Raw genomic sequence first — 23,584 nt, forward strand, 5'->3', positions numbered from 1 at the left:
AGAAACATACATAGAACACCTAATCTTTTTGAAAGCTCGGTGCTGGCGTCTCTCACAATAGATTTTTATTATTTTATCCTGACAAAAACCTGGTAAGGTAGACATTATCCCTTTTTTTGTAGTTTTGGTCATTGCAGTTCACGGAGGTATTTAACCTGTCCCAGAATTCACTTTAAGAAGTGGAGGGAATTCTGATTCTCTTGCTCTTCCTTTTCTCCATCTCTCAATTTCATATAATGATCTTTTCTTCCATCCCATAAGAAATTCAATTTTATAAAAGGAGCTTCTAGGGAGGGATAAACAAAGGTTGACAATGTTTTATTTTTTAAAGTGACAATGTTTTATTTTTTAAAGCTGGGTAATGAGCACACAGATGTTTGTGTTCTTTTTATGTCTAAGTATTTCAAAATACAATCTTTTCAAAAGGAGGTTGATAGAATCTGAGAACCAGTGACAAATTCTTCTTAAAAAGAGAAGCATTTTTTATGAATATTGGCAGCCAGAAAGTAGGACATACAGTATTGGTAATATTTATTGAGCCCATACTATGTCCTAGTTTGAGGTTTGTTTGTTCCTTGAGACAGGGTCTCACTCTGTCATCCAGTCTCGAATGCAGTGGTGCAGTCTTGGCTTACTGTAGCCTCGACCACCAGGGCTCAAGCCATCCTCCCACCTCAGCCTCTGGAGTAGCTGGTACTACAGGTGTGTACCACCACACCCGGGTAATTTTTAAATTTTGTGTAAAGATAGGGTCTCACTATGTTGCTCAGGCTGGTGTCAAATTCCTGCCTTCACGTCATGCTCCTGCCTCAGCCTCCCAAAGTACAGGGATTATAGGCATGAGCCACTGTGTCTGGCCAGATAGTTTTAAGTAATTTCTTTACATATTTTATTCCATCCTTCCAACAACCCTATGAGGTAGATACTATTATTATCCCCATGTTCAAATGAGAGAAGAAAACTGAAACAAGTACAGATTAAGTAATTTACCTAAATCACACATTTATTAAGGGAAAAACTGGATTGGAATCAAGCATGCTGGTTTCAGAATACCTACACATAACTACTATCCTGGAAAATCTCCCCGAAGAGGTGGACGTTGAACCAAATATGCAGAGGTGGATGAAAATCTTTTGTGCTTCTCCAGCAAAATGCCTGGTACATTCCCTAGACATTTAAGACCAGTTAAACAGGGAATTTAAAATAGCTTTCCCATGACAGAGACAGACAAAGGGCTGGTGTTATTGGCAGGAAATTCAAAGAAATATTGAATGCAAGGGCTGACTCCCTTGGACCGGAGGAAGGGGAAGAGTAGGTGAGAATAGAGGGTTCTATCGATCGTGGAAACTTCCTTGGCAAGGAAGGTGGAGCTGGGGAGGGGTTTAAAAATTCCTGAAGGTCAAGCGATCTAGCCCAGCTGGGTTTTTCTCCTGCTCGGATAGGGGCGCTATAAAAGCGCAGTTTGGGATTACTACTGTCTCTACTACTCACCAAATTAAGTTACTCCGAAAGTGATCTTCTCATCGCCACCCCAATTCCAACACACAACCATTGACATACTTGGGTTCGGCGGTGCGGCGCAGGGAATTCCCAGGTGGGACACCCTAGCTAGAAGGAAGTCCGGAAGAGGGGGCGGGGGGCGCCCCACAAGATCCGCGCCGCAGTCCGCCTGGAGGACCGCCGCCAGGGGGCGCTCTAGCCCAAGTCGGCCGCTCTCTCTCCTCTCCGCGCGCTCCCCGCCCCTCGCTCCCCGCAGCCGCCAGAGAAGGCGGAAGCAGTGGTGTCCGCAGGGTTTCGGCCTGCGGGCGGCCCGCGAAGGTGGCGACGTCGCCCTTTGCACCCAGTTTGACGTCGGAGCAGTCTCGTCTCGGAGCGCAGTGTCTGTGTCCGTCCTCTACCAGCGTCTTGGCTGAGCAGAGTCCTGCGGCTGGAGAGAGCCCTGCCCGCCTGGTTCGGCCACCCCGCGCACTTGAGTGGTGAGTCTCCTTCAGGCGCCTCCTCCCGGCGGCCGCGGCCTCGCGTCCCACCCGTCAGGGACGTCTCCCCCCGCCCCTTCGCTCTCGGCGGGTCGGGGACGCAGTCCCTGTCCCCTCGCTTTCCACCGGTCCGGAACGCCTCCCCTGTCCCCTCGCTTCCCACCAGTCGGGGACGCCGCCCCTGTCACCTCGCCTCCCACAGGTCCGGGACTCCGCCCCTATCCCCTCGCCTCCCACCGGTCGGGGACGCCGCCCCTGTCCCCTCGCTTCCCGCAGGTCGAGGACTCCGTTCCCTGCCCCTCTCTTCCCGCAGCTCGAGAACACCCTTCCCTGTCCCCTCGCTTCCCACAGGTCCGGGGCACCGTTCCCAGTCCCCTCACTTCTACTTCCCAGGCCCCTTCCCCCTCGCTCTCTTCACCCACTAAAACACCCCGCGTCGCCTTCCTCAGTCTCGCTCCGCTCACTCCCTTTTTTCCCTTTCCCAGAAAAGGAAATTGCCTCCTAGAGTTTTCCGTCCCTTGGAGCAAACACCTGCTTACATTAAAAAAAAAAAAAAAATCCTTTACATTCCCGGCGACTCCCTCTGTCACTGTCATGGGAAAGCTATTTTTGGATTCCCTGTTGAACTCGTTAGAAGTCTCAGGCAGCAAGTTTAAAAAAAAAAAGGCTCAGATGACACGAATGTTTCCTCCCCCGCCTTTACACTTGGTAGTTCGAGCGATTGTTCCAGACGCTGGGTTGATAAAGCTGTTCCTAGTATTTGGCCTTAGGGGAACTCCAGCTGAGTTAGGACTGTCTTGAATGTGAACAGAAAGCACCTAAAGTATTCGCAGCTTCTCTGTATAATATTTGATTGTTTCTCCGGGAGCAGATTACTATTATTGAAAGTCTTGTTACATGGATTCCCTATAGAAAGGAGAAAAACTGGTAAAGAAATTCTGTGTTGGCCTCGTGAACTAGGCCGCTATCATTTCATTCATTCTCCTTTGGTTACTAGGAAAGGGAGGGGGGCTTTTCTGATTTTGAAGTTCAAGATATGGTTAAGAACAATGTAGCCTCTCTTGTGACTCTAGGAAGGAGTCGGGCATGTGGTGGGTACAGGATCACATCAGAGTTTCAACCTTCATGCTCAACAGTATTTCAGAATTGTAACGTGAGGTCTCTGTGATAAACTGGGATATGTGATGCTAATAAACTTTGCGCCACGTAGATTTGGAGAGAAGTTCAAATCCTTGCCTCCTGGAGCAGAATAAATAGTGCCCAGGAAGGGAATGCCCCTTGAATTTGGATTCAAAGTTAAGGCACAACAGTTGAATATTTTGCAGCATCTCTTGGCCATTGGAGCACATTTGCAAGTCTTCACACTTTAGAAATAAATTTTAAGAAATTGATAAATAGTTTCTGTTTCTAAAGCTAGTAGCAAATTAAAAGTAATTTCTCATATTTGCTTTACATGATTTTACTTTAATAAGTTACATATTTACTCATGTATGAATTTCAGTTGACTTAAAATTGACTCATTTAAGACATAACTTGTTGATTGTTTAGCTTGGCACATATCTCCTTAGCATCTGTCTTGGAGGACAAACTTTTTGTAGAGCATCCTACTTCCCCCTCCCACAAGACGTTACAGTATTCTCTTTGGACTATGATGTATACCCAGATGCTAATTTGTGAATTTAAACCATGATTTTTGACAAAGCTGTTTTCAGTACTACTCATTTTACAGTTTAAATAAGTTAACAATAGTTAGATTCCACAATATTTAATTAAGGCAGTGCTTACCATACTAGATTTGCAACTGCAAAAAGGAATTACAATCAGGACACTCTTAACATACAATTTAAGGAACGATTTAAACTTTGTTCCATCCCTTTATTCCTGTAGAAAGCCACATAAGTAAGTAGAATAGAGGCTGTAAGACATTTTTATTTTAGGCCTGGCATGGCGGCTCATGCCTGTAAATCCCAGCACTTTGGGATGCTGAGGTGGGAGGACTGCTTGAGCCCAGGAGTTTGGGGCCAGCCTGGGCAACATGGCAAAACCTCGTCGCTACAAAAAACGCAAAAATTAACCAGGCTTGGTGGTACACACCTGTAGTCCCAGCTACCTGGGAGACTGAGATGGAAGGATCACTTGAGCCCAAGAAGTGGAGGCTGCAGTGAGCCATGAACCTGCCACTGCACTCCAGCCTGGGCAATAGAGCAGGACCCTGACTCAAATATATATATATATATATATATATATTTTTTTTTTTTTATGAAAACATTTTTATGTAAAATCAAGTTCTGTCTCTGGCCTGCTTTTGTGACAACTCCTGTGACACAGTAGTAGTTTAAAAAGTAAAAAATATCCTGATAGAGCACAATATTTTCTGCATGCATGCTAGATCATCTTTTATTCACTTCTGTAACTGACAGAAAGCACTTTTTGTTCTTCTCTTAGTGTTAGTTAAAATAGTTATTCATTATAATTAAGTTAGAAAGGTGATTTTTCCTTAAGTCATCTCAATCCTTAAAACTAAGGAGACAAAATATTTCAATTTGCCAAAGAGGAAACAGAAATGCTAAATGGCAGTCAAGAACTGTTTTTAACTTAATTTTCCCTTTATGTCCAGTTACTTGGAACTATATACTATGGACTTAAAGGGTGACTATCTGAAAAAGTTTATTTGGAAAATAGAAAACTTCTGTATTGCTTCTTGAAGCATGGAAAGTAATGTGAAAGTTGAAGGTAATAGATTTTGAACATTGCTGACTTTTATGTGTCACACTGCATTCCCACAGTGGAGTTCCTTTTAAGGAATTGTAACTGATTAGACAGATTTTCTTAGGAACACATTAGCTATACAAGGTCTCTTCAGACCTAAAGACCTTCAAGCCTTTTGAACTGGACTGGAAGCAGGCAGTGTTGACTATTCAATAAACTAAACTTTAAACTGGACATTTGGGCAGAAAAGAAAAGATAAACCTAGCTTCATAATTTTTGCCTTTGTCTTCTGGCTAGCACTTGGATATATGTCCTACAACCAAATAACAAATACTAATTTCTCAATAGTGATTTTACTTAAAAATAAATGGTTAAAGACTGAAATATACCTAATGTTGTCAAGGGTATTGAAAATGGATTATTGCATATATACCGTGATTGTGAGAGTGGAAATTAGAATGTCTTTGATCTTTGGATAACCAGCATCATCTATCAGAAAGCTTAAGAAGTTACATACCCTCTGATCCAACAATTCTGCCTCTAGGAAATTTACCTAAGGAAGTAAATTGGTCACAAAAATGTACAGGTATATCCCTTTATTTATTTTTTTGAGATAAAGTCTCTCTGTCACCTAGGCTGGAGTGTGGTGACAACTCACTGCAGCTTCCACCTCCCAGGTTCAAGCAGTTCTCTGCCTCTGCCTGCTGAGTAACTGGGACTCCAGGTACATATCACCATGCCCAGCTAATTTTTGTATTTTTAGTACAGACAGTGTTCCACTCTCTTGGCCAGGCTGGTTTCAAACTCCTAACCACGTGATCCACCCACCTCAGCCTCCCGAAGCACTGGGATTACAGGCGTGAGCCACCACGCCCGGCCCAGATATACCTCATTTTATGGCATTGTTTTTTGCACTCCATAAATAGGGGCGTTTTTTTTTTTTTTTTTTTTTTTTTGACATATTGAAGGTTTTTGTCAACCCTGTGTTGTGCAAGTCTTTCCACACCATTTTCTCCAACAGTATGTGCTCACTTTGTATTTGTCTGTCACATTTTGGTAATTCTTGCAATATTTAAAACTTTATTATTATATCTGTTAGATCTGTGATTGGTGATCTTTGATGTTACTGTTCGAATTGTTGTTTTAGGGTACGTCAAGCACACCCTAAATGTGAGCTTTCTGACTGCTCCACTGACCAGCTGGTCCCCTGACTATCCCGCTCCTCAGGCCTCCCTCCTCCCTGAGACACAACAATATTGAAATCAGACACAACAATTTTGAAATTAGGCCAATTATTAATAATACAGTGGCCTCTAAGTGTTCAAGTGAACGGAAGAGCCACGTCTCTCACTTTAAATCAAAAGCTAGAAATAAATATGCTTACTGAAGAAGGCACATCAGAAGCCAAAATAAGCCAAACATTTAGCCAAGTTGTGAATGCAAAGGAAAAGTTCTTGAAGGAAATTAGAAGTGCTACTAAGTGAAGTCACTAATAAGAAAGTGAAACAGCCTGTTGCTAATATGGAGAAAGCCGTCATGGTCTGGATAGAAGATCACACTAGCCACAACATTTCCTTAAGTCAAAACCTAATCCAGAGCAAGGTCCTAATTCTCTTCGATTCTGTAGAGTTTGAGAGAAGTGAGGAAGCTGCAGAAGAAAAGTTGGAAGCTAGCAGAGATTGGTTCATGAGGTTTAAGGAAAGAAACCTATCTCTGTAACATAAAATTGCAAGGTGAAAGAGCAAGTGTTGATGTAAAACTACAGCAAATTATCCAGAAGATCTAGCTGTGATCATTGATGAAGGTGGCTACACCAAACAACAAATTTTCAATGTATACAAAATAGCCTTTTATTGGAAGAAGATGCCATCTAGGATGTTCATAGCTACAGACAAGTCTATTTCTGGCTTCAAAACTTTAAAGGATAGGCTGACTCTCTTGTTAGGGGCTAATGCAGCCTGTGACTGTGACTTGAAGCCAGTGCTCATTTACAGTTTTGAAAATCCTAGGGCCCTTAATAATTATACTAAATCTACTCTGCCTTTGCTTTATGAAAGTAACAACAAAGCCTGGATGACAGCATATCTGTTTACAGCGTAGTTTACTGAGTATTTTAATCCCATTGTCAAGAACTGTTCAGGAAAAAGAGATGCCTTTCAAAATATTACTGCTTATTAACAATGCATCTGATCATCCAAGAGCTCTGATGAAGATGTTCAAGAAGATTAATGTTGTTTTCATGCCTGCTAATATAGCATTCATTTTGTAGCCCATGGATCAAGGAATCATTTAGACTTCCAAGTCTTGTTATTTAAGACATAACATTTCATAAGGCTATAGCTGCCATAGATAGTCCTCTGATGGAGCTGAGCAAAGTAAATTGAAAACTTTCTGGAAAGGATTCACCTTTCTGGGTGCCATTAAGAACATTTGTGACTCATAGGAGGAGGTCAAATTATCAGACTTAACCAGAGTTTGAAAGAAGTTGAACTTGAAAGAAGCCCTCATGGATGACTTTGAGAGGTTTGGGACTTCATTAGAAGTCACTGAAGATGTGGTAGAAATAGCAAGAGAACTAGAATTAGAAGTGGAGTCTGAAGATATGACTGAATTTCTACAGTCTCATGGTAAAACTTGAACAGATGAGGAGTTGCTTCTTATGGATGAGCAAAGAAAGCGGTTTCTTGAGATGGAATCAGCTCCTGGTGAAGCTGCTGTGAACATTGTTGAAATAACAACAAAGGATTTAGAATATTCCACAAACTTAGTTGATAAAGCAGTGGCAGAAGTTGAGAGGATTAACACCATTTTTGAAAGAAGTTCTCCTGGGATAAAATGCTATCAAACAGCATCACATGCTACAGAGAAATACTCCATGAAAGCAGAAGTCAATCTGTGTAGCAAACTTCATTGTTGTATTATTTTAAGAAATTGCCACAGCCACCCCAACCATTAGCAACCACCAACCTGATCAGTCAACAGCCATCAACATTGAGGCAGGACCCTCTACCTCAATATTATAGCTCGCTGAGGGCTCAGATGATCACTAGCATTATTTAGCAATAAGGTGTTTTTAAGTTAAGATATATACACTGTCTTTTTAGACATAATGCTGTTGCACTCTTAATAGTCTATAGTGTAAACATAGCGTTTTATATGTACTGGGAAACAAAAGAATTTTTATTACTCTCTTTATTATGGTATTTGGATTACTGCTTTGGTTTGGAACTGAACCCAAAATGTCTGAGTATGTCTGCATGTGGGAATAAAAATAACAAAGGATGTATATCCTGGTGTAGCATAACAGCATCATTTGTCCTCAGGTTTGGAAGGCATAGAGGGGACCCCATACCCCATTTTATGGCTCAGTTGTAGTGACTAGTTCAGCTTTTTTCTGCTGTCTTGCCATTGTTTGCTTCCTTTCAATCTGTGTGAACCTTCCCTTGGAGTCCACATCAGATATAACAAGGCTTTGGGAGCTATTTTTAACTTCAGGAATACTGTGTCAGAACTAAACAAATAAACCACAGCCGGGCGTGGTGGTTCATTTCTATAATCCCAACGCTTTGGGAGGCCAAGGCAGGTGGATCCTTTGAGGTGAGGAGTTCCAGACCAGCCTGGCCAACATGGCAAAACCCTGTCTCTACTAAATACAAAAATTAGCTGGACATGGTGACAGGTGCCTGTAATTCCAGCTATTGGGGAGACTGAGGAGGGAGGGAGAATTACTTGAACCTGGGAGGCGGGGGTTGCAGTGAGCCAAGATTGTACAACTAGACTCCAGCCTGGGTGATAGAGTGAGACTGTCTCAAAAGAAAGAAAGAAAAAAAACTAAACAAGTGAACCACATGCCAAGTTTCTTTGCAGATTCTTTGGAATTCTGTCAAAATCAGTGTAGTATTACTAGACAGACCATGTTTAATAGTAGCTGTGGCCAGCACTTTAGTGTAATGAAGGCAAATACATTTTAAATGCAGCTTCATGGACAAATTGGTCAAAACATGGATAAAAGTAGTGTAGTATAAAGTGCAAAGCTCCAAGGTCAGGTAGACTTGGGTTCTGATCCCAACTCTATTACTTACTATTTGGGTAATCTTGGTTAAGTTACTTAACCTTTTAAGCTGCATAGTTACCACTTTGATAAGTGGAGACAACAAAACTTAAATAAAATACTATGTCAAGTTGTTGTAGTAACTCATTCTTACCGCCTGGCACTGTTCTAAGTGCTTTGCACATATTAACACATTTAATCCTCTTAGTAACTCAGGTGGATTTTATTGTTAGAACCATTTTACAGATGAGAAAATTGAACCACAGATAGGTTATGTAACTTGCCCAGCTCATAAATGGAAGAAAAGAGTTAAATTAATATCATTCAGTTCCATCACCTGAGCTCATCACCACTTACTAGCACTGCCTTTCCAGCCAGAATAGTGCCTCATTGTAAGTGGTCATCAAGTGCTACTCAGAATTTTTAAAGAGAATAAAAAGTATTTATAGTGGTAAAAGGATTGACTACTACTGTCTTAATCCTCAATTTGGTGAAGTGGCAGCCAGGAATTTTATATAAAAGACAAGCAGAAGAATAATTATCTATCATATTGACTGGAGGCCTACATTCTGTTTCTAGAATGATATCTGGCACATACTAGAATTTTTTTTTTAAAGTAATTATTTCAAATACAGATGTGGTTACATGGGCTGTGAATTGCTTTTAAATATTAGCTTCTCACTTGTATATACCATGATGGTTTAGAATTTGAAGATATCTCCTCTGCTCGTGAAAGCAGTAGTTTTCCGTAGGCAAACAAAATATCACTTGTTTTTCTAGTCATTAATAATGAAACATAGTCACATGACCTGACTAAAGGCAGAAGGACATAAAAATGTACTTTTTCAATTCTGTTTTTTCTACCTAATAGAAATCTCCACATTGAGCATTTGGAAGTCCTTACAGAGTTTTAGACCTGGAAGAAGAAACCAAGATCTAAATGGTTAAGTAACTTGCACTAAATCACATATCTAGTAGTGGCACATGATCACCTGATTCCTGTGAACTTTTCCTAGCACTGAGCTGCTAGCCATACTATGCTCTTCAGGTCTGGATACTTGAAGGAACTTCAACAACATGGATAAGTTCTTTAGCAGGTGCTTAGTGAACCCTTACTATACGAAAAATCTTGTGCTAAGTACTGAGGAAACAGAAATTAAAATATTCAGCTCAGTCACAGGAAACAGACATGTAAACAGATAATTATGATATAGAAGAGCATTACAACTGAGGTGCTTCTCCTTTTTTAACCTTATATTCTGTCGTTCTACTAGATCATGAACTAATGCAGACACCCTGCTTTCTTTGTGTGCTCCAAGTGATTTGCACAAATTATAATATATTTATTGAAGGAGAGACTCAGATAACTTATAGTAGTCATGAAAAAGCTCAAAACACTTTAAAAAGTTTTCCATAAATAACATTAATACAGCTGATAAACATGAATTAAAAAGTGACTTGTATAGATAAGCTATGATATATATGTGTGGAGTGTGTGTGTTACTTATATGTTAAGGCATTTTTTCTTGCTATTTCTACAGAGCAAGTGATAATCAAGTTACTATGAGTCTCCTAAATTGTGAAAACAGCTGTGGATCCAGCCAGTCTGAAAGCGACTGCTGTGGGGCCATGGCCAGCTCCTGTAGCGCAGCAACAAAAGATGATAGTGTGGGTGGAACTGCCAGCACGGGGAACCTCTCCAGCTCCTTTATGGAGGAGATCCAGGGATATGATGTGGAGTTTGATCCACCCCTGGAAAGCAAGTATGAATGCCCCATCTGCTTGATGGCATTACGAGAAGCAGTGCAAACACCATGCGGCCATAGGTTCTGCAAAGCCTGCATCATAAAATCAATAAGGTATGTGAGCATAAGAAAGAATGGTGTCCTATAACAAAACCAGATGCAAAGAACATTATTACACAGAACATGGAACATCCCAGAAGTAGTCTTACACAAAAGCTACTTAGGAAAAAAGAACAGTGGACAGAAAATTGAGAAAATTAGATTCTTATCCCAGTTCCTACTATTGTGTGAAAAGTGACGTGAATCTCCTCCTCTCTTGACCCTTGGATAAATAAATAATTTGCTACTTACACTAAAAGCAATTCTAATGAAGACTGGGGAGTGACTCTATGCTTTAAAGAAAATGATATCTTTTTAATGTACCTTAAATTATGATGCTACTATATAAGGATAATCTCAATCACACAAAGAATACTGACTATGTAAGTGATCACTTACTGTGATTTTTAGGCATGTTAAATCCTGTCTATTGCCTGAAGTGTATGGGCAACTGTAAAATTACCAGCATTTTTAAAGAAAGTATTAACTGAAGTCTCCACCGCCATAATATATCCAAAATCCTGTAAAATTACCAGCATTTTTAAAGAAAGTATTAACTGAAGTCTCCACCGCCATAATATATCCAAAATCCAGTCCCTTCTCACTTTGCCTCACTTTGTCCCCTACTACCCACCTGTTGTGAATCACCACCAGCTCTGTAACAGGCCCCCTGCTTTATGTTCTTGCCTTCTTCCAGGCTTTTCTCAATACAGCAGCCGGAGTGAACCTAGTCAAATAAGTAAGATACCATCTCTGCTCAGACCATTGTAGCACGGTTTCTGGGAGTAAAAGTAAAATCCTTATAACATCCTGTATGATAGGCCCATGATTCATTTTCTGACCTCTCCACTGTGCTGTTTCTCCTTCTACCCATTCATTTCCTCTTTGCTCTTCCTTGAACATGTCAGACACGCTCCTGCCTTGGTGAGTGGCTTTAGCTATTCTGTTTGCAGCACTCTGGCCACAGCTAACTTCTTAACTCTTCCAGTTTGTCTCAGATCTCACCTGCTCATAGGTCCCCTCACCACCCTATTTATACCACAGTGTGCTTCCACCTTCTTGCCCAACACTCCCAGTCTCCACCCGACTCTACTTTTCTTTTTTCCTTAGCACTTTCTGCCTTCTAAACCACCAGATAATTTATGTGTTTATTGTCTGCTTTCCCCACTGGATAAGTTCCTTGAGAGCAAAGGTTTAGATCTGTTTTATTTCTTGATTTTTTCCAAGTTCTGGAAATGGTGCCTGACCCATAGTAGATGACCAGTAAATCATGGTTGCTTTAACTGAATGAAAGTACTTGCAATTTCCATGGAAATAGATACATTTTACTATAATTCAAAAGTAAATGGGAATATTTTTAGGTGACTAAGGACAAAAATTGGATGAAGGAGAGCAGATTTTATGTTCTTCAATAAGTAGCCATTTAGTTATACTAAATCATTCATAAGTAGGTTAAGTCAGTCCTGGCAATGTGATTAGTCTCCTAAGTTTTTATCTGTCAACTTTTACATTAACTTTTCTATAAAACTTGAATTTAAGAGTAACTACATCCATACTCAGGACTTGGCTTAATTTAAGTCACAAAAGATAATGTCTGCTCTTTGAATTTTGGGGAAAAATGTGTTATGCATCGCTGACTTTACAAGGTCTATTTTGGGTAGATTTTTCTCAGCCTCGACATTATTGATATTTTGGGCTGGATAATTATTTGTCATGGAAGAATGTCCTGTGTGCTGTAGGATCTTTAGCAGTATCCCTGGCCTCTGCTCACTGGATGCTGTTAGTATCCTCCTTTCCTGTGCTTAAGAGTCCCACAATGTTCCCTGGGGGTCAAAATTGTCGCTGGTTGAAACCACTCTATACATGAGAGCAGAATTAAAGGCTCAACTTTTTTTGGAGACAGTCTTACTCTGATGCTCAGGCTGGAGTGCAAGGGCACAATCTCGGCTCACTGCAACCTCCTCTTCCCGGATTCACCTGACTCTCCTGTCTCAGCCTCCCGAATAGCTGGGGTTACAGGTGTGTGCACTGCTGTACCTGGCTAATTTTTGTATTTTTAGTACAGATGGGTTTCACCATGTTGTCCAGGCTGGTCTTAAACTCCTAACCTCCAGTGATCCATCTACCTTGCCTTCCAAAGTGCTGGGATTACAAGCATGAACACTGTGTCCAGTCTCAACTTTTTCTTTTCTGTGTGTAATTATTTTTATTTATGTTGTATTTAGGTAAAATGATACCATGTTATGGATCATTGATTTTCCGGTAGGTAGAAATGTACATTTTTTTTACTAGGTGTCAGCCATGCCCAGGAAGGTAGCTAATCTTTAGCAGCTTTTTAATAGCAAAATGTTCATGAAAGTAGTGGGCCACTGGTCTGAAAAGGAAATACAACCCACAAAAAGAAGTCTGAGGCTTTTTTTTTTCTTATCTCCCTGTAAGCTTTTTAAAAATGACCACTTAGCTCCAGTGCTCTTAAAGGAACTGCTTTGAAATTTCTCATTGGTTATAGTCATTTAAGGAATCAAAATGCATCTCAAAACTATCCCATTTTCTTTTTCTGAGGGTAGTTTTTTTCCATAATAAGAAAGGATAAACCACTGAGAAGCAGGACATAGAGATCCTTTAACTCTTTGTTACGTTGGACCCTAGACCTACAAATAAAGAAGAACTTTTGTTGCTGATTAGCTGGAGTGTTATAGTGACTATTTCAGAGTAAACTTTAAAATGTGACCTAATGGGGGTATTGCTAGGTGGTTAAATTTTTACTTATGGCTGAGCAATTGCATTATAGACATGTATTAGTACTGTGAGCAGCATATTTCATCTTTCTAGTATATTGTATAGGTGTGACAGCACAGAGGCCAGACTGCCAGAATTCCCATTCGTAACTGTCACTTCATTTTATGCCATTCAGAATATAATCTTATTCAGCTAATTTTTCTAAAAAAGCTGGACTCTGTCCCATCATATAAAAATCTCTTAGCTTTTGATAGGTTATCAATATGTTCCTAGTTGTACTCATTTCATAAAAGAACAGTTCATAAGCTGTCCATTAAAAGATAGTTTGTTTTTGTGACATGAAATGTAATGTGTTAAATTTTTTCCTTATGTAACAATGAATGAAGAATTTATGGTGAATTAAAGTTGTGTGGATTTTCTAATGTGAATATTTAAATCTACAAATTGTATGTGTTTTATTTGTTTCTGTTAGGGATGCAGGTCACAAATGTCCAGTTGACAATGAAATACTGCTGGAAAATCAACTATTTCCAGACAATTTTGCAAAACGTGAGATTCTTTCTCTGATGGTGAGGTGTCCAAATGAAGGTTGTTTGCACAAGATGGAACTGAGGCATCTTGAGGTATTAAAGTTCTTTTCTAGCTGTTGACACATGTATAAAAGGAGGTTCCTACAGAAAAGGGACTTTGCTCTATCTATCTGTGTATTGCCAGTACCTAGCATATGATGATTGGTTAATAAATTCTTGCTGAATTAATGCCAACCGTTTATTTATTGAATATAAACATAGGCAGAAACCAGAAATACACTTTTATCTACTCTGGTTTGCCCAGCAGTAATTTTTTTTAAATCAGTATTGTTTTATAAGCTTTTTTGTTGAGCTTTATCTGTAGTAAACCTGAAGAGCATTTTAAATACAAGTGTCACATTTTAATCTTATAACTTCATTTTTGTCATTTTGGAATAAGCAGTAAGTCCCAAGTAATCATCTCAGAATCCTCATTATACTTTTTTCTCTCTCTTTTTCTAAATTGTGCATTTTATTATGACCTAAATGGAATACTCCTATAGACTGAGATTAACTGAAACAATCAGATTATTCAGTAATTTGCTTTTAAACTAAAGAAATCATTAGTTTGGTGATTTTTACCAGAAATTATTATTAATGTTACATTTGAAATTAAATGGTTAAGACAGATATGCTACTTGCTCCTTTTACTTATTAGCTCTTCCTAAAAGAGAATGGCCTTTTTGACACAGTAATAAATTGGTAAATAGGAAATATGACTTCTTACCAACTCTCTTCCCTAATCGGATATATGAACTTGAGAATTCACATTTTTTGTATAAATTTGCAATCCACAGCCATTATTTGAAAAAATTCACTAAAGACATTCATATTATGAATGGTTCTGTGGTGTGCGCTTGACAAAGTAGAGTAGCCTACTTAAAGAAAGGTTCAGTAGCCTGCTGAAAGAGAGCAGTATATTATTAGGAGAGATTATATTTAGAAGACTTCAGAGTTGGCTTATACTAATCTATTATGATTTTCTTATTATAGGATCATCAAGTACATTGTGAGTTTGCTCTTATGGATTGTCCCCAATGCCAGCGTCCTTTCCAAAAATGCCAAATTAATATTCACATTCTGAAGGATTGTCCAAGGAGACAGGTTTCTTGTGTAAACTGTGCTGCATCAATGGCATTTGAAGATAAAGAGGCATGTTGTAACTTGGATTTGTTGATTTTACATCTTAAAACATCATTCTTAAATGTGTGTGTATTTGAGGGCGTTAGCAGTAGATAAGGATGTGACTCTTAACTCTGACTCTGCATTATCAATTTTGGGAAAAATGATTTTTAAGAAAAAGTTCATACTAAGCCATTTTAGTATATTAAGTGTAGAATTTGTATTTGCATGTCTTTCTTAAAAAACATCATTTATACTAGTTACACTACTGTAGATGCAAATAACAGAACTTCTAGGAAAGGCATATACCAATCAACTTTTCTTTGTGATTAAATTAATGACCAGCTTTGGATTGGAGACAAACAAGTAGAACAATTACTACATAAGATTTACACAGAATTATTTTGAAAGAGGGAATGGGTTGTCATAACTATTATGAAGAATAAATCAAACTCACAAAATGTTTCCTTGATGATACTTCATCATGCTGTATATATATATAATGTGTTTACAGTTCTCATTATGTATGTTATATTTAAATTTTAAAGTTTATCTTTTAAAAAGAAACTTGATGGTGTCTAACAGTGTCATGATTATAGGACAGTTTTTTATATTCAGAAACTGAGATAGATTAAGTATACTTGTATTAATATTGCCAATGAAAAAGCTAACACTGAAATCTGAGCCCTTGATCCCTATCCTATATAAACTTTTATAAAATAACCTACGTATAATTTATGTGCTTTTATTCTGTTACTTAGATACTTCCTTAAACTACAGTTTTTATAAATTCATGTTGGCAGTTTTTCCCTACTTTGAGGTTAAGCATATTATATCCATTACATTGATAAAATACTCCAAAAAGGTCAGCTAATTTAGTATAAATGTAGAGAAGTCTGAGTCATAATTAGAGTAAAATGACAACTCCTTTCCAAACTTTAGTGAATTAGATTGACTTAACCTGGAAGGCTAATTATTTCTTAGCACATCAACTAAAGTTATTATATTCTAGAAAATAAGGTTCACCCTTCTGGGGCATACGAGAACCTGAGCACCAAACTTTCCTGCCCTAATAAAACATTTGTTCTTTAACCCTACTAACAAGAAATTTTAACTAAATCATCATGCTGCTGCTGAAAATTTTTGGAAGAAGATTACCTTTGGAGAATTATAGCTTGGGCAGATGATGTCCAAAGTAGTTACATATGCATTGCCTCATGATAAAAGGAAGGGATTTGAAAAATTCTTTTTGTATACTACCATGGTCTTTCAAAGAGCTGGAAGGGTGAATGAATCTCATTACTACACTGGGAAAGAGAAAGAAAATATCCTTTATATATTACTCTCACTTTCACTTTATACAAATTGATGTCCTTGTTTGTTTATAGTGAAAAATTACTCTTTATTGAAATTAGTTGTTTTTACTTTTGCAGATATTCTCATGCTTTTCTTATATTTCTCTAATAAAATTTAGATCCATGACCAGAACTGTCCTTTGGCAAATGTCGTCTGTGAATACTGCAATACGGTACTCATCAGAGAACAGGTATTATTCGTTTTCATAAATTTCTTTGTAAATAGTTTAAAGAAGTGAGTGAGTTAGAGAAATAGAAAAATGAAGGAAGTGAGTTAGATTTTTTAATTGAAAATTTAAATCAATAAGTCAAAGAAATACAGATTGAAGAAGTATTAGCTGTGGAAAATTTTTTATATAAATTAAGTAATAAATATTTTCAGGAAGAACAAAACATCCAGCCCTTTTTAAGTACTTAAAATTCCTAAGTCATTAACATAATACCCGTGCTTTTGTATATTCATAAAAATTCCCAACAAAACCTATTTTAAGATAAAAATAATTGAAAGTAAGGGTCCCCATTTAAAAAAAGAAAAAGCTAAAATATTGATATTTACACACTGTGAAATGAGTATCTTAAGTGTCCAGAGACTGGCTAAAAGAATAAGAGGGAACAGTGATACAGAGGAAAGTAATTCTGTTCAGTAGGAGAATATTTTTGTAGCTGTAATCCTAGAGGCATACAGGGAAGTTTCCAGATTTTCAGGACCTGTAGCCCTTCTGTTGAGTTGCCCTGTAGGCCACTGATCGGGCATCATTAGAAGTAGTAATTAAAATAGAAAATTATATGGTGGGTTTTTTTTCGTTTTTTGTTTTTTTTTGTTTTTTGTTTTTTGAAATCAAGTCTCACTCTTGCCCAAAATGGAGTGCAGTGACACAGTCATGGATCACTGCAGCCTCAAATTCCTGGCTCAGGTGATCCTCCTACCTCAGCCTTCCAAGGAGCTGGGACTGCAGGCATGCACTACCATGCCTGGCTAATTTTTTATTGTTTCAGATTTTTTGTAGAGACAGGGTCTTGTTATATTGTCCAGACTAGTCTCAAACTCCTGAGCTCAAGCAGTGTTCCCACAGTGCTGGAATTATAGATGTAAGCCACCAAGCCCAGCCTGAAGATTGTATGTTTTGACTATTAGTAGAGAAAGGAAAATTCCATCTGATTGCTATCTTCTGACATTTGGGGAGTTTGCCTACAAAATATGAATATTAACTATTAACTATTTATATACCCATGAAATCTGTAAACCGAGAGATCGTTATCGATATACCTTACTGAGAAGCAGCAAGCAAAACCTGTCACTGGACAAGTTTGTTAACCTTAAAACTTTTCCATTGGTTTGTTAACAGTCTCTTAATTTTTTTCAACAAAACCTTAATTTGAGGGTGTTAAACTTCTTTTGCTTATAAAGTCCTAACTCGTTTTCCTTTTTGTTCTCTTTTAATAGTGAAAGGAAACGATGCAGCAAACTAAAACCCAGTAAAAGAAAAACAATGTAGGAAAAAACCCTAGGCTAAGAGTCAGAAAACCTAGGTTTTAATCCTAGGTTTAAACTGTATTAACTGTGGTTTAACTGTGCCCTCTCGTCTTTAGCAAGTTGACATTCTAAATAGATCAGGGATTAGCAAACTGGCCTGCCAGCTAGATCTGTCTTGCTGCCTGTTTTTGTAAATAAAGTTTTATTGAAAGCCATGGTCATGTGTGTATGTCTTGTGTATGGCTACTTTTGTATGTCAATAGTAGAGTTAGGTACTTGGGACAGAGGCAGTACAGCCCATATTTACTATCTGATCCTTTACAAAAAATTTTATTGACCCCTGTTCTACACGGTTCCCTCTTGAGAAATGAAGGATTGAATTATAATAAATGGTCTCTCAGGTACTTTCTGTTTGAAATATCTCCAACTATAGCCAAATTAAATTTCTAAAGGGAACTTGGCACCACTTTTAAAAAATATGACTTCATGTAATGGATCTTACCTTAGAGAATGTGTCTCCCAAAATCAAGGACCAAGACTTTCTTTAGAGCTTTTATTAATGTTTTTAAATTACCTTCTAATATCTGAGTCTCCCCAGTGTAACTAAAATATGCCCCGATTAACAAAAGTTAAGATGAATTTTGAAAGGTGATCATGAGGAAAGTATGAATGTAGTCAGTGGCTTCAGTGCATGCAGTTGACTGGTTCCTGTTACATGGCCTAGACCTAAGTAGTGGGAGTCTTGATTGAGTTTGCTGTTGTAGCTATTGTCAGGTGTTTTTTCTGTAATGTGCCACTAGAGGGTGCCTAGTTCCTAGCAAGAGGATCAAATTCAATTTCTTGAGATGAATTTTGAATAATTGGAGGGGAGGATATTATGAGATGTTGATATTTCCTTTCTCTATAACTTTTGGAAGTAAACATTGTTTTAATCTTTGTGAGTGACACAGTTTATGCTATACCTATTCCACTGCCAGCAAAAGCAGCCATTGACAATACAGTTTAATGTGATCACATCAAACTAGAACATGATATGCAAGGAAGAGATTTTTCAGCCTTTGTTTTGGATTTCAGATGCCTAATCATTATGATCTAGACTGCCCTACAGCCCCAATTCCATGCACATTCAGTACTTTTGGTTGCCATGAAAAGGTAAGGGTTTTTTTTTTCTTTTAATTCTTGAATATAAGTAAAAAAATATTCAGTTACATCATGTGGAGAAAACAACAAGAATGTAAATGTGCTTATAAAGCATTGTAATAAGTTATATAATAGAGTTATTATGGATGCTATGAGCAGAAGCAAAGGCATACTTAGCAATGCCTAAAGCATTCAGACAGACTTGACAACACATGATGCTTTGGGCTGAATTTTTACAGGTGAAATAGTTTTCCAAGAAGACAAGGGAGAGAAGACCAGTGAGAAAGAGTGAATGTGGTGATTTGAGGAACTACAGGTAGTTTGTGTTGTGCTAGTTCAACCCAGTAGCAATGTAGATTATTTGAGGTGGAGGTAGGGGTAGCAGAAGCTGAGCTGTTGGTATACCTAAGTGAAGACAGCTTGAATTGTAGCGATGACAGTCAAGATAGGTCTAGGAGCCAATACATATTTAGGAGAGAAGATGTATTACCTGTGTGACTAAATAAATGTGATGAGTGAAGGAGAGGGAGGCATCTAGCTAGAATGACTTGGTTTCTGGCCTTGGTCACTGGGTAGATGGATGGGCCATTCACCAAAAAGAGTGAACACAGGAAGAACTGATTGGAGGTAGAGGTTTAAGAAAGTCTGTTTTAATGAATTGAGTTGCAGATATGACTTCACCCAGCTAGGGAACAGGTGGAGATGACTGGCATGCGTTATGTGCAGTCTTAAGCTCCATAGAGAAATCAGGACTCGGAGTATTGCTTTGGGGAAGCGATTTGTGGTGATAATGGAAGGTGTCATTGAGATCATATAGAGTATGTATAGGAGAGAGAAGTACACCAAGGAAAAGAGCCGTGAACAAACAGTATAAGAAACAGATGAACCAGGCAAAGAGAAAGTAGTATCATGGTCTCCAAAGTTAGTTTCAAGACTCATGATCAGTATTGTCAAATGTCTAAGATGGATCATTGTTTATGATATGTCTTTCTTTTTGGAGAGTGCAGTTACAGTTTTGCTTTTCCATTATACTTTTTTTCCCTGACTTATATATAATAAATATACATTTAATAATTTGAAAAATCAGAAAAATGGTATGGTTATATTTTGTAGAAATGTTCTGTATTTTTGTGCTTAGAGAAAAAGACTTCAAAGAAATTATAAAATGTTAATTTTATAGTTAGGTGAGATAATAGATAGCATACTCTGATCATTATATTTTTTAGTTTTTTTTAAGATTATATGACCTTTTATAATAAAAATTGTTGTAGTATGAATGTTTTTTGTAGAGTAGGATATTCTTAATGACCATAGAATAGCATGGTGACAGGAAAAATTCCAATTTGCAATACACTTGTATATTGGGAATTGTAGACAATACAGTTAGACTATATTCTTGACTTTTTTTAAAAAGGAGAAAATGGTATTAATATTAACTAGAGACAAAAGATCTTTAGAGAGGTGTGTCCTTTTTTAATGGGAAAGATTTTTTTATTCTAAAGGAAAGTGTTAGAGGAAGAGATGTTTGAAGATGAGGAAAAATCACTGAGTAAAATTTCTGGGGTGTTGGCAACAGGTCACATGCCATTTAGAACACAGGTAGAATATTAATCTTGGAGAAGACAGGCATCTCTGAGTCAGAAAAGAAGGATAGGTGTAAATACTGACATTTTTGTAGGTGGGAGGGAGATTTACGTGCGTGAAAGCTGGGAGAGTAGTCATCAGATAGCCTATTTTTCACTGAACCAAGAGGCAGAGTTGTTTCATTGGCTCAAGAATCTGTTGAAGGCAAAGGAAAATTGTAGAGAATTGAGGGAAGTGGTGTGACTGTTTGAAAACTTCTTATATGACCTGGCCAGGTCCTTTTCCTAGTTCTCACTGTTACTTATTCCCAACCTAAGGCTTGTGCTTGATTCTTAGATGCAGAGGAATCACTTGGCACGCCACCTACAGGAGAACACCCAGTCACACATGAGAATGTTGGCCCAGGCTGTTCATAGTTTGAGCCTTACTTTAACTCCCGCTCCTCCCACCCCTGAGGTCTGGAATTTCCAGGAAACTATTCACCAGTTAGAGGGTCGCCTTGTAAGACAAGACCATCAAATCCGGGAGCTGACTGCTAAAATGGAAACTCAGGGTATGTATGTAAATGAACTCAGGCGAACCATTAGAACCCTTGAGGACAAAGTTGCTGAAATTGAAGCACAGCAGTGCAATGGAATTTACATTTGGAAGATTGGCAACTTTGGAATGCATCTGAAATGTCAAGAAGAGGAGAAACCTGTTGTGATTCACAGCCCTGGATTCTACACAGGCAAACCCGGGTATAAACTGTGCATGCGCTTGCACCTTCAGTTACCAACTGCTCAGCGCTGTGCAAACTATATTTCCCTTTTTGTCCACACAATGCAAGGAGAGTATGACAGCCACCTCCCTTGGCCCTTCCAGGGTACAATACGTCTTACAATTCTTGATCAGTCTGAAGCACCTGTAAGACAAAACCATGAAGAGATAATGGATGCCAAACCAGAGCTGCTTGCTTTCCAGCGACCCACAATCCCACGGAACCCAAAAGGTTTTGGCTATGTAACTTTTATGCATCTGGAAGCCCTAAGACAAAGAACTTTCATTAAGGATGACACATTATTAGTGCGCTGTGAGGTCTCCACCCGCTTTGACATGGGTAGCCTTCGGAGGGAGGGTTTTCAGCCACGAAGTACTGATACAGGAGTATAGCATGCCCTCACTTGTTCAAAAACAACTACCTGGAGAAAACAGTGCCTTTCCTTGCCCTGTTCTCAGTAACATGCAAACAAACAAAAAAGCAGCGGGAAAGACATAGTATCTACTAGTGAGCGTTGTTAGAGATGTCACTTACTATTTCTTTCTGTTACAAATGATCTGAGACAGTTTTTTTCACGGGAGTCCACACGTTCCATGCTTTTTCAGAAATGTTAGGCCTGACGTGCCTGTGGCATGTTGCAGCAGCTATTTTGCCAATTAGTATACCTCTCTCTTGTACTTTCTTGGGTTTTTGTTCTGGTATGTTTTATTGTCAGAAACCCCAGACTCAGAGTACTAAACTTTTAATAATAATGGACTTTCCTTAAAACTTCAATCTATTTTTATAGTATTATATGTAATATATTAAATGTGAGAATCACTACCGCCTTGTGCTGGTGCCCTCAAGAAGAGTTATTGCTCTAGAAAGTTGAGTTCTCATTTTTTTAACCTGTTATAGATTTCAGAGGATTTGAACCATAATCCTTGGAAAACTTAAGTTCTCATTCACCGCAGTTTTTCCTCCACGTTGTTACTAAGGATATTCAGGGATGAGTTTAAACCCTAAATATAACCTTACTTATTTAGTGTAAACATACCTGTTGAATAATACTTGTTTGAGTGTTCATTCTGCCTTGCTTACATATTTTCTTGAGGCTGTGAAGTAGTGTCTTCCCTGAGTTTATAATACTGAGAACCATGTGGATACTAGCCGCTCAGTGTTATGCTAGGGAACCTTTTTGTCTGTTCAGTGCAGAGTGAATTTCACAGCTCTGCATATGTCTTCAGCTGTCTGATGCTTACAAGACAAGGAGATGCACACATAGAATCACCAACATAAAAATTAAAAGTGACTCAAGTAGTCAGGCCATTTGGCATCTCATTGGTGGTGACAAACTATTTGAGCCAGAAGTCTTCAGCTCTTTTGAATACCCTCTTGTTTAGTTCAGTTAAATGGAACAAAATTAATTTCCTAAACTCAGAATTTTTTAAAACTTGGGAGATGATTGGCGATATCTAAGAGGTCACCAAACTAAGATTAGAAGTCACAGTGGTTATATCACAACTTAGCTTGAGTAATTTGCTTTAGCCTAACAACTGCAGGTTCTGAGAAGGATCCTGTGGAATGTTTTCAAAGTAGCCAAATGTTCCTAATAGGGAAAGATGATTTTTTGGTGTGCCATCATGTATTTGTTAAAGGTCTATATACAGATACAAAAAATCATGGAATCTAGTTCTTAGGGAAGCCTACAACTAGTATAGGCTTATAAAGGATCTAAAGATACATCCCGTATTTAAAGTTGTCTGGTAGTGAGAGATGACATTGTATCCCCAGAGAACCCAAATCAGCGTCCCCAACCAGGGTTCAAGATCAGCCTTAATTTCAAGAGAAAGCCAAGGACCTCATCTGCAGATGAGTGTGGTTTTCAGCCCCAGCCAGTGTCACTTTGAACTTTCCCTTTGCTTTTTTCTCTACTCTCCCTCCCCACCCACCTTGAAGCGATCTGGTGTGTTTGTTACGGAGTGAAAATAAAAGTCGAGCAGAGACCTTGTTCCCTGTGCCACCATTAGTACCACAAGCTCATGGGTAGTTACCACATTATTTCCTGGCAGTTTGTGTCCTTCAGCCTTGCCTTCCAACCAGCTCCTCAGAATCACTGCATGCCACCCTCTAGGTAGGGAAACCTGCGCTGCTCCTATTCCTGTGATTGTTTTACAATGAATAAATAATTGTTAAGTTCCATTTAAAATGTAATCAGTTGTTATTTTTGTATTTGCTTAGAAAAAGCCTGAAGGAAATACACTAAACTTTTTGATGGCTTA

General features: G+C 38.5%; 1 protein-coding gene across 3 annotated transcripts; it reads left to right on the forward strand.

Annotated features, from left to right (window-relative positions):
• The first annotated feature begins 1,773 nt into the window (after positions 1 to 1,773).
• On the forward strand, positions 1,774 to 23,584 carry TRAF6 (TNF receptor associated factor 6). 3 transcript variants are annotated; one of them, XM_012452359.2, is made up of 8 exons: positions 1,774 to 1,976; positions 9,608 to 9,833; positions 10,278 to 10,595; positions 13,792 to 13,942; positions 14,882 to 15,040; positions 16,485 to 16,556; positions 18,914 to 18,991; positions 20,900 to 23,584. In XM_012452359.2, the coding sequence occupies exons 2-8, from the start codon at positions 9,814 to 9,816 to the stop codon at positions 21,713 to 21,715; spliced, it is 1,614 nt and encodes a 537-aa protein (XP_012307782.1). In that variant the 5' UTR covers positions 1,774 to 1,976; positions 9,608 to 9,813; the 3' UTR covers positions 21,716 to 23,584. The 3 variants fall into 3 exon arrangements, with proteins under 3 accessions (XP_012307782.1, XP_012307783.1, XP_064221093.1); XM_012452360.2 differs by having other exon boundaries at positions 9,608 to 9,679; XM_064365023.1 differs by lacking the exon at positions 1,774 to 1,976 and having other exon boundaries at positions 5,629 to 9,833.

Source organism: Aotus nancymaae, unplaced genomic scaffold (genome assembly GCF_030222135.1).
Source record: "Aotus nancymaae isolate 86718 unplaced genomic scaffold, 86718_ANA_hifiasm-v0.15.2.pri h1tg000059l, whole genome shotgun sequence".
NCBI classification, from domain to species: Eukaryota; Metazoa; Chordata; class Mammalia; order Primates; family Aotidae; genus Aotus; species Aotus nancymaae.

Coding starts and splice junctions, on each gene's coding strand:
- TRAF6 (XM_012452359.2), top strand. CDS start 9,814: ATGGATAAGTTCTTTAGCAG. Junction 9,834..10,277: donor ATGGATAAGTTCTTTAGCAG/GTGCTTAGTGAA, acceptor CTATTTCTACAG/AGCAAGTGATAATCAAGTTA. Junction 10,596..13,791: donor TGCATCATAAAATCAATAAG/GTATGTGAGCAT, acceptor TGTTTCTGTTAG/GGATGCAGGTCACAAATGTC.